General features: G+C 45.2%; 1 protein-coding gene and 3 non-coding genes across 6 annotated transcripts; all 4 read left to right on the plus strand.

The window, feature by feature from the left end:
- The first annotated feature begins 668 nt into the window (after nucleotides 1-668).
- Nucleotides 669-10,319, plus strand: NCL (nucleolin). Of its 3 annotated transcripts, none has more exons than XM_032753905.2 (14): nucleotides 669-877; nucleotides 1,902-2,018; nucleotides 3,203-3,686; nucleotides 4,350-4,541; nucleotides 4,649-4,735; nucleotides 4,922-5,063; nucleotides 6,096-6,220; nucleotides 6,835-6,958; nucleotides 7,424-7,581; nucleotides 8,104-8,227; nucleotides 8,468-8,601; nucleotides 9,086-9,212; nucleotides 9,598-9,821; nucleotides 9,955-10,319. In XM_032753905.2, exons 1-14 carry the CDS (start codon nucleotides 860-862, stop codon nucleotides 10,029-10,031), a joined length of 2,133 nt encoding a protein of 710 aa, XP_032609796.1. In that variant the 5' UTR covers nucleotides 669-859; the 3' UTR covers nucleotides 10,032-10,319. The 3 variants fall into 3 exon arrangements, with proteins under 3 accessions (XP_032609796.1, XP_058293346.1, XP_058293353.1); XM_058437363.1 differs by lacking the exon at nucleotides 669-877 and adding an exon at nucleotides 1,272-1,430; XM_058437370.1 differs by lacking the exon at nucleotides 669-877 and adding an exon at nucleotides 1,494-1,512.
- On the plus strand, nucleotides 4,773-4,842 carry LOC116809889 (small nucleolar RNA SNORD82). The gene has a single exon (XR_004370053.1). It is a non-coding gene; the product is annotated as a small nucleolar RNA SNORD82 (small nucleolar RNA).
- Nucleotides 8,706-8,785, plus strand: LOC116809890 (small nucleolar RNA SNORD20). The gene has a single exon (XR_004370054.1). It is a non-coding gene; the product is annotated as a small nucleolar RNA SNORD20 (small nucleolar RNA).
- On the plus strand, nucleotides 9,286-9,422 carry LOC116809885 (small nucleolar RNA SNORA75). Its single transcript, XR_004370049.1, has one exon. It is a non-coding gene; the product is annotated as a small nucleolar RNA SNORA75 (small nucleolar RNA).
- Nucleotides 10,320-10,687: the final 368 nt, after the last annotated feature.

Raw genomic sequence — 10,687 nt, forward strand, 5'->3', positions numbered from 1 at the left:
CCTGTGAGGCCAGAAAGTTACTTCTCCGAGGCCGTTCCCCATGACGAGAAATATCTCCCGCCTGAGGTTCTGTGGGGTAGGGGCGGTTCGTGCATTTCTCACAGAAAACCTCGCACAGACCCGCGACTGCCTTTATTAACAGCTCTCAGGAGGCTGCCTGCAGCTGGGGGTGTCTCCGGCCCCATGCTCGCGGGCAAGCAAGGCTAAGCTGTGCCTCCAAAAGGGCCAACGGGAACTCCGCGGTCCCTGAACTTCCGGCGCTGGCGGACTTCTCGCTCCAGGGCCCCCGGGAGCCGCGGCGTGAGTGCGTGCCGGGGCCGCGCGCGGGGTCTCTGAGGAACTCCAAGTCTGCCCAAGCCTAGGGACCCAGCCACATTGGCGCACCGGAGACCGCCCGATTCCACCACCCCCGCGCTCCCCTCACAGCCGGCGCCAAAAACGCCAGTCCCACGACGCAGGCCGGGACCCGCGCACCCACGGCCCAATCAGCGCGGGCCTTGCACAAAGCGAGCCCCGCCCCCACGGCGCCGCTGCCAGCCCCTCCCCCTCCCATGGCCGCCTCGGCCCGCCTACTCCCCGCCCCGCGCCGTTCACGGTTAGAGGCTCGCGATTGGCTCATGGGGACGGCCGCGAGCTCTGGTTGGTCGGCGCTGAGTCACGAGGGCGCCGTCGTCGCCTTTCCACAGGCGATTACTGGGCAGGCTCAGTCTTTCGCCTCAGTCTCGAGCTCTCGCTGGCCTTCGGGTGTACGTGCTCCGGGATCTTCAGCACCCGCGGCCGCCATCGTCGTCGCTTGGCTTCCTCTGGACTCATCTGCGCCACTTGTCCGCTCCACACTCCGCCGCCATAAGCCGCCATCATGGTGAAGCTCGCGAAGGTAAACGGCCTTGAGTGCAAGCGCAGACGTCTAGGCCTGCTTTCCGAGGGGCGAGCGCGGCGCCGCGGGGAGGAGGGCCTGCGCGCAGTCCCGGGCGCGTTCTAGGGCGCCATGCTGCGGGAAGTCTCGCGCGATTAGTGGGGGAGGTCTCGCGGCTTCTGGCTACTTGGTGGCGAGGTGAAGAGCTTCTGCAGGTGCTGGGGCCGGCGAACGCGGCGGGAAAGACGGAGTCACTGAGGGCGGGGAGGGGGCGCTGGGCCCCGGGGTGGAGAGATGAGACCAAACTCCTGCGACGCGTACGAGTTGGGACCCGACTCCTGACGCACGTGCCCGGGAGCGCGGCCTGCCACGTGGGCCGCGCCGCGTGGGTCCTGGAATCTCCAGAGGGACCGGTGCCTTGGGCCGGGAAATGGCGGTATCGGCCCTAGTCGGAGTCCTGGCTGCGCTCGGATGTCTCCGCCCCGGCCTGGCAAGCCGACACGTGGTGGTCCCCAGAAGGTGGCTCTGCCGCGTGCTTTTTGCGCCGGGTTTCGGGCACGTGGTGGCCTACCAGGTACCCCCACGTGGCCGCGCCGCCTCTTTAAGGGGCGGGGTTGTCTCGCTGGGAAAGGCATAATGTTCATGAGAAAATCAAGGTAGTCATTTTTTTAAGTGCCTTAATGATCTTCGCCGTTAATTTGGATTCAGATAAGGGTGGTAGAATAAAGTACCTGGATTTGTATTAAAACACGGTTGTGCTTAACTAAGGCAACGGAAAGAGAAATCATTTCTTCAGGTTGACTTTTTACCTTAGGGCAGGTTTTCTGTTGGTAAAGCCTGGGAGGAAAAATGTGTGGGCGGTTGAGAGTAGTCCCTCTTGCATTGCCATCAGGACTAGTTTCGATGTTAGTTGTGCCGTTTGGCACTAGGAGAAATGGATCTGAGGAAGGAGATGATGGCGTTTTACTATGAACAGTAATGGCAAAATATGAATGGCCTGAAATGTCGAGGTGGAGGTGTAATAATCTACTTGTGTCCATTTTAGGCAGGTAAAAATCAAGGTGACCCCAAGAAAATGGCTCCTCCTCCAAAGGAGGTAGAAGAAGATAGTGAAGATGAGGAAATGTCAGAAGATGAAGATGATGATAGCAGTGGAGAAGAGGTAATTTTATCCAACTTAATGCAGAATTATGTTAAAACTACAAAATAGAGAGTTAAGACATGAAATTGGATGTCTGTGGCAAAAATAAGATTTTATTTATCCAGGTATGTCTTATTGTAGTGGTTGAGTGTTTCACAAGCTCTTCATTGACATGTCAAGATGTCATTTGGCTAAGTATTCGAATGTGAGTTTGAGACGAGATCTGGGGATGTCTTTTCCATGTGGCTCTGCAGGGCTTGGAGTGTGATTTGTTGTGTTAAATCATTACATTTTTCCAGTTTCAACATGTTAGCCTCACCCCCACATGTAGAGCTGGGCATTGTATTCAGATCTGAGGATAACCTTACCAGATTCCTAGCCTTCAATTAAGATTAATTGGTCTCCATTCCATTATATATAAACTTTGTAATACCACTCACTGTGTTATAGTTATCTCTGGTGTAGACTGAGGGCTGCCACCTCTCTTTGTGTTAACATTGACCCTCTTTAGCACTTCTGGCCTTTTATTTGCTCACTATAAAGACATCTGAGCACTGAATTGTGCTCAGGTTTCTCGTTGAGAATTGAATGAAAGTTTTACTCTTCCACACATTGCCTGATAAAACTACGGGATTTTAATGTAGCTAAACGATGATTTTTATCAAACTAACAGTCTCAGTCTTTGATGTGTGATAGTTTTGTAAGGGATATTTATATTTAGCCTATTTGATCTTCATTTTGTCTCAGGTCCTAAGAATTGAGCTTCACCAGGCTCGGTACCGCCACCCACTGTAGGAGCCCCAAATGATTTAATAAGTTAATGCTTGAAGCCTCCTATATGTAAGGTTCTGAATAATTTACACATAGCAATTCATGATCCTTAAACATGTAAGGATGATACTATTACCATTTTCAGATGAGAAAGTTGGGGTTTGGGAAAGTATGAGGTGCAAGAATTCAGAGGGTCTGGTTCAGAGGTATTTTAAGTGTTCAAAAGGGTTCCTTATGTCTGGGTATTCACCTGCTAATAGGGGCTCTGGCTTAAGACAACATAACAGAAGCCTGGAGTTTAACATGCTAACATGTGTCTAGTGCATGTGGTCTTGAACCAGAGGCATTACCAGAATCTAACACTCATTGGGACCATGGTTATCTTTTTGGGTGTGCAGCTGGACTTACTGGTTTGGTTTTCATTTATTCTCAAGGTTGTCATACCTCAGAAGAAAGGCAAGAAGGCTGCTGCAACCTCAGCGAAGAAGGTGGTAGTTTCCCCAACAAAAAAGGTTGCAGTTGCCACACCAGCCAAGAAAGCAGCTGTCACTTCAGGCAAAAAGGCAGCAGCAACACCTGCCAAGAAGACAGTTACACCAGCCAAAGCAGTCACCACACCTGGCAAGAAGGGAGCCACACCAGGCAAAGCATTGGTAGCAACTCCTGGTAAGAAGGGTGCTGCCATCCCAGCCAAGGGGGCAAAGAATGGCAAGAATGCCAAGAAGGAAGACAGTGATGAAGAGGAGGAGGATGACAGTGAGGAGGATGAGGATGATGATGATGACGAGGATGAGGATGAGGATGAAGATGAAATAGAACCAGCAGCGATGAAAGCAGCAGCTGCTGCCCCTGCCTCAGAGGACGAGGACGATGAGGATGATGATGAGGATGACGATGACGATGACGATGAGGAAGATGGTAAGGAGTTGTCTTGGTAGTTACTGGGCTTCTGATTACAAGGTATCTTGAGATTCTGGGATCAACATACTCCTTCCACGACAACCTGGAGATGAGATTAGAATCGTTGTGGGAATTCTCTGGGCTGTTGTGGTGTGCTAGACTTAATTACCCATGAATGATTTTTGTGCCTCCTGAGAAAATTTCAATAGCACATTCTATGAGTGTTTTTTATAATGTAGGCTTTTGTTTCTAAGTGATCCTTTTTTTTTTTTAAATGGAGCTTTTGCTATTTCCCAGGCTAGAGTGCAATGGCGCGCTATCTCGGCTCACTGCAACCTCCATCTCCTGGGTTCAAGCAGTTCTGCCTCAGCCTCCCGAGTAGCTGGGATTACAGATGCCCACCACCACACCCTACTAATTTTTGTATTTTTAGTAGAGATGAGGTTTCACCACGTTGGCCAGGCTGGTCTCGAACTCTTGACCTCAGGTGATCCACCCACCTTGGCCTCCCAAAGTGCTGGGGTTACAGGTGTGAGCTACTGCGCCTGGCCCCAAGTGATCTATTCTTGCCATGACTGTTAACTAAACGTGGTGACAGGATTGCATTTTCTTTACATTAGATTTGAAAACCTGTGTTGGTTTTGGGAGATTGCTGCAATTTTTAGGTGGCTTCTCTTTCAGACTCTGAAGAAGAAGCTATGGAGACTACACCAGCCAAAGGAAAGAAAGCTGCAAAAGTTGTTCCTGTGAAAGCCAAGAACGTGGCTGAGGATGAAGACGAAGAAGAGGATGATGAGGACGAGGATGACGACGATGACGAAGATGATGAGGATGAAGATGATGATGAAGATGAGGAAGAAGAGGAGGAGGAAGGTACTTAAATTAGATTCTGACATACATTGACATGAGTTATGCTTAAAGGAGGCACTTAAGTGTTTGTGGCTACTGATGTGTGATACATTGTTTGACATCTTGTCCAGAGCCTGTCAAAGAAGCACCTGGAAAACGAAAGAAGGAAATGGCCAAACAGAAAGCAGCTCCTGAAGCCAAGAAACAGAAAGTGGAAGGTAACTTGCAGAATTAGGGGATGTGGGGGAGATAAACAGCACAAATGATGAATGACAAAGGGACTTAATACTGAAACCTGATGTTACATTGCAGTGTCCTGATGTGCTGTGTATAGAAATTTTGCTTTGGAAACTAACTTTTTACCACACTTTACAAATAGACTGAGTTCATCTTTTTTTGTACAGGCACAGAACCCACTACGGCTTTCAATCTCTTTGTTGGAAACCTAAACTTTAACAAATCTGCTCCTGAATTAAAAACTGGTATCAGTGATGTTTTTGCTAAAAATGATCTTGCTGTTGTGGATGTCAGAATTGGTATGACTAGGTAAGTGCTTCACTGCATGTTACATACACGTGGGTCTGTTAATGCTTTTCCTTCCCCTGTTAGCAGTTACTTTAGCCTGCCACTGTTAAACATGAATACTGTAAACATCTTCAAGGATTAGCATTAGTGAACTAAGTTAGAATTAAACTATAGATCCCCTAAGTTGCAATTTCCGTAATCAGTTGTAACTCAGTATAGCACAGAATGATTTTTAGTAAGTTTTTGTTGTTGTTTTTTATTGAGACAGACGCTGGCTTTGGCTGAGGCTGGAGTACAGTGGTGCAATCTTGGCCCACTGCAACCTCTGCCTCCCGGGTTCAAGCGATTCTCCTGCCTAAGCCTCCCAAGTAGCTGGGATTACAGGTGAACTTTACCACACCCGGCTAATTTTTGTATTTTTAGTTGAGATGGGGTTTCACCATGTTGGTCAGGCCAGGCTGGTTTTGAACTCCTGACCTCAAGTGATCCACCCACCTCGGCCTCTCGAAGTGCTGGGATTACAGGCGTGAGCCACTGTTCCCTGCCAGTAAGTTTTAATAATTTGGTGTTAGGTGGGAGAACTGCTTGAACCTGGGAGGTGGAGTTTGCAGTGAGCCAAGTTCTCGCCACTGTACTCCAGCCTGGGCAACAGATCGAGACACCGTCTCAATTTAAAATAATAATTGATGTTTATTTTCTTGAAAGTACCTGAAACTGTTAGACCTGTCTAGTCATCATAGTGAATGCTTTTATCTAGACAGGATTCTCCTGTATTAGTGCTTACAGGTGTTTTGTCAGCTGCTACTGTGAATTGTTATAAGCAATTTAGCTAATGATGAAGACCTCAAACGTGAATGTGCACGTCGTATCTTCGTACTGAGACCTTGTTCTGTAGTTACAGTTTGCAGAGCCTTGACTTTGTTTTGCTAATACCAGGGGTGCTTTTTTAAATGTGATCTTTGTTTGCACCATCACATTTGTCTAGAATACATATTGTGGATTTTGATTTGTGTTTTCACCTGTTGTAATTTTGCCCTCCTCTCTGCCTTGAAGGAAATTTGGTTATGTGGATTTTGAATCTGCCGAAGACCTGGAGAAAGCCTTGGAACTCACTGGTTTGAAAGTTTTTGGCAATGAAATTAAACTGGAGAAACCAAAAGGAAAAGATAGTAAGAAAGGTATGTAAGGCTTTAGGAGATTATGCAATAAACTCAGGAGCTAGACTGCTAGGGAAAATGCTTTGTAACCCATTTCCTTTGGTTTCCTCTTATTTTTTTAAATTACTTTTTTCCCTTGGTTTCCTCTTAATGTGGGAATTAAATGAGCTACAGTGTTTATAAGAGTACTTGGCACTGCTTGTCAGTGTTATGGTGTAAATTCCTGAGTTAGGCAAGCAAGAGCACTTTTATACAGAAGAATTATTAGATGCACCTAAATTAACGTAAAGGGATCTTTCGTCACTGAAATTAGATTAGGTCCCTAATTACTCTCTATATACAGTTGTAATGTTTTAAATTGGTACGTTCACTTTTTTTGTTCTGCGTGTCTACTCTAGCTTGAACTCCAGTGTACCCAACAGATAGTTTGACATCAGCTGTGACAACATGGAGGGACCACTTGTGTTTTGACACTGCTATATCTCCATGTTTAGCACCGAGCCTTGTATATTACAGGATCTCAAATTATTTGTTGAATAGAGCTATGTCTGTTTTTCCCCTCTTTTTGTTGTTGCCCCCCACCTTTGGTTTTTCAGGCCACAGAGCTCAAGCTCATTTTTGTTTTATTAATCTAGAGCGAGATGCGAGAACACTTTTGGCTAAAAATCTCCCTTACAAAGTCACTCAGGATGAATTGAAAGAAGTGTTTGAAGATGCTGCGGAGATCAGATTAGTCAGCAAGGATGGGAAAAGTAAAGGGTATGTTCTGTCTATTGAAATGTAAGGGTTTTATTAACATTAATGCACTTTCCTGCTTTATAAAAGAAATGTTGGTTTGATTTTCTTAGATGTGTAATCTTGGGCAGTTTAACCTGTAAATTTGTGCCTCCGTTACCCATCTGTACTATGGGGATAACGTACTCTTAGGGTGATTTTAAAAGACAAGCTAATACATATAAAGAAGCAAGAAATGTGCCTAGCTTAGAATAAATACTTTGTAAGTAGTAGCAGTTCTTTCAGTGAGGTGAGGTTACTATGAAAAAATTTCAAGTATTTGTAAAACTAGTGGGAAGTAAGAGGGAAGCCCAAGTTTTGATTGAAAAGTGGCATAAAACTAAGGGCATTTATTGTACTCAGATCTGAAGCAAGTTCTGTGTTGCTGAGGTAAAAGCATTTGTGTTAATATGGTTTTAAAAACCATGAGTTCTTTTCCCTCCATTGCAGGATTGCTTATATTGAATTTAAGACAGAAGCTGATGCAGAGAAAACCTTTGAAGAAAAACAGGGAACAGAGATCGATGGGCGATCTATTTCCCTGTACTATACTGGAGAGAAAGGTCAAAATCAAGACTATAGAGGTGGAAAGAATAGCACTTGGAGTGGTAAGAAATTAGGCTTGTTACAGGGTTCCAGAATTGATGGAGGGAACTCCTTTGTGTCTTTGTACATCATAAGTTTATAAATACTTTTTAATCAAAGTTACTTAAATGTAGGTGAAGATCAAGGACATTATACCCCAAGTCATACTCCTATTTGGAATAGTAATTTCCAATCTTGAATGAGAGCTCTAAAATCATTTTGCATTAGAATATAGTAGGCAAATCAAGCCTCCTTTGTAGGTATGTTTTATACTTTAAATGACTTCGACCATGTGTGTTTTGAACTCAGATTATTGTTCTAGGAAAACAGACCAGTAGTCAGCTTATGTAAGAACAACCAGCAGGGCATTGCAACACATACTAGGTACTTAATATGTTGAGTAACAGAAATGGATTTAGCTTACATCATGAGTATTTGTATATTAACTCAAGCACTGAAATTCTTAGGAATAAATTATTACTGTTGTGACCGAAGCTGGGAACCACTGTTTCAGAGTCTTAGGAATGTGGCACCTCTATTTGCAGGTGAATCAAAAACTCTGGTTTTAAGCAACCTCTCCTACAGTGCAACAGAAGAAACTCTTCAGGAAGTATTTGAGAAAGCAACTTTTATCAAAGTACCCCAGAACCAAAATGGCAAATCTAAAGGGTAAGATAATTAATACCTTTATATCATCAGTTACAGGCTATATATGTCTTACAGGTCTAAAGGAACGTAAGGTCATGTGATCCTGTCAGAAAAGCCAAATAGTTTTAGCTACATAAATGAGTGTAAAATAAAGATGGTCATTTAGGTACCAACTTGAGAGAAGGGGCTTGGCAGCATCATGTGACAGTGAAGGAGCATGTGCCTGATAACTTACTCTAAGCATTAACTGTTCATCCTCAGGTACGCATTTATAGAGTTTGCTTCATTCGAAGATGCTAAAGAAGCTTTAAATTCCTGTAATAAAAGGGAAATTGAGGGCAGAGCAATCAGGCTGGAGTTGCAAGGACCCAGGGGATCACCTAATGCCAGAAGCCGTAAGTTCACCTGGTTAGGGTGCTGTGGTTGGGGGTAGCCCTCTTCACTGCTTTATTTTTTGCACAAATTCTGTGTTTCCTGTTGCTACTGAGTGAACAATAACTGGATATGATGACTGATTACCTGAGAAATAATTGATGAAATCTCAAGAAAATTCCTCTAGATAGTCAAGTTCTGATCCAGCTGTGTCAACTCAGAGCAGCAAGTTTGCCCATGATTTCCTGCGCCATCCAGCGGGCAGCACCTGCTTGGATTGCTTCTCCCACTTTCCATAGAAGATCTGGGGCAGGATATCAACTATGCAATGGCAATTTAAAAATGTTAACCCAGAATAGCCTTAAGGACTAGTTGACTTAGTTGCTTTTAACTGCTTTTCCACGAAAACAAGCATTCTTGGCCAGCAGTCATACTAGGCATTGTGCAAATTCAGTGTTACTACGCACTGTGACTAAACATAAAGTCACAATTTTTTTCCTTCCCCAGAGCCATCCAAAACTCTGTTTGTCAAAGGCCTGTCTGAGGATACCACTGAAGAGACATTAAAGGAGTCATTTGACGGCTCCGTTCGGGCAAGGATAGTTACTGACCGGGAAACTGGTTCCTCCAAAGGGTAAGGGAAGGAAGCATGAGTGCTGCTTCCACTTAAAGGGGTTTTTGTTCTGTGGAGACCTTGAGTCTAACGTGTCTTCTCATTGAGCTCCTTTCTGTCTATCAGTGGCAGTTTATGGATTCGCACGAGAAGAAGAGAGAGTTCACAGAACTAGCGTTATTTTACCTTCTGTCTTTACAGAGGTATATTTAGCTGTTTTGTGAGACATTCTGGGGTTCAAGCTGTCACACCAGTTAGTTTTCCATAGAGAGCTACTCTGTCACTGGTATCTTTTCCCAACTAAACAAGGCTGCTTTCTGTGGGATGGCTCCCCAGCATGTACAGTTAACTTGGGACATGTGCAGTAGGTGCTTTTTATGATGGGCAATTTCATTTGGTGTTCCAGGTTTGGTTTTGTAGACTTCAACAGTGAGGAGGATGCCAAAGCTGCCAAGGAGGCCATGGAAGATGGTGAAATTGATGGAAATAAAGTTACCTTGGACTGGGCCAAACCTAAGGGTGAAGGTGGCTTCGGGGGTCGTGGTGGAGGCAGAGGCGGCTTTGGAGGACGAGGCGGTGGTAGAGGAGGCCGAGGAGGATTTGGTGGCAGAGGCCGGGGAGGCTTTGGAGGTAAGGCACACAGAGATAATGACACCACATAGTATGTGCTCTTCAGACCCTGTTACCTGTCACGGTTCCTAATCACTGGGGAGGAGAAGCTTTGTACCCATTCTTTTAACAGTGTCTTGCCTTCCCCCTGTAGGGCGAGGAGGCTTCCGAGGAGGTAGAGGAGGAGGAGGTGACCACAAGCCACAAGGAAAGAAGACGAAGTTTGAATAGCTTCTGTCCCTCTGCTTTCCCTTTTCCATTTGAAAGAAAGGACTCTGGGGTTTTTACTGTTACCTGATCAATGACAGAGCCTTCTGAGGACATTCCAAGACAGTATACAGTCCTGTGGTCTCCTTGGAAATCCGTCTAGTTAACATTTCAAGGGCAATACCTTGTTGGTTTTGACTGGATATTCATATAAACTTTTTAAAGAGTTGAGTGATAGAGCTAACCCTTATCTGTAAGTTTTGAATTTATATTGTTTCATCCCATGTACAAAATCATTTTTTCCTACAAATAGTTTGGGTTTTGTTGTTGTTTCTTTTTGTTTTTTTTTGCGTTCGTGGGGTTGTAAAAGAAAAGAATGTTCTATGGTTTTTGCTTCAGCGGCTTTAGGACAAATTAAAAGTCAACTCTGGTGCCAGATGTGTTACTTCCTAAAGAGTGTTTCCCCTGGAATGTCACTGGAGAGCATGGCAAAGCCAGCTCTGCCACCCGCTTCACCCATCCCAATGGAAATGGCTTAGTGCGTGTGTTACCAGTATGCCAGCCCCAACTTGGTTGAAATGCTGGTGAGGGCTCCTGCAGCGCTGGTGCTGACTTGAAGGCTGCTGCAGCTTCTCCCACTTGTAGCAGGTCTGAGGATTATGTCCTGAAGAAGACTGTGG

This window comes from Hylobates moloch, unplaced genomic scaffold (assembly GCF_009828535.3).
Source record: "Hylobates moloch isolate HMO894 unplaced genomic scaffold, HMol_V3 SCAFFOLD_1, whole genome shotgun sequence".
NCBI lineage: Eukaryota > Metazoa > Chordata > Mammalia > Primates > Hylobatidae > Hylobates > Hylobates moloch.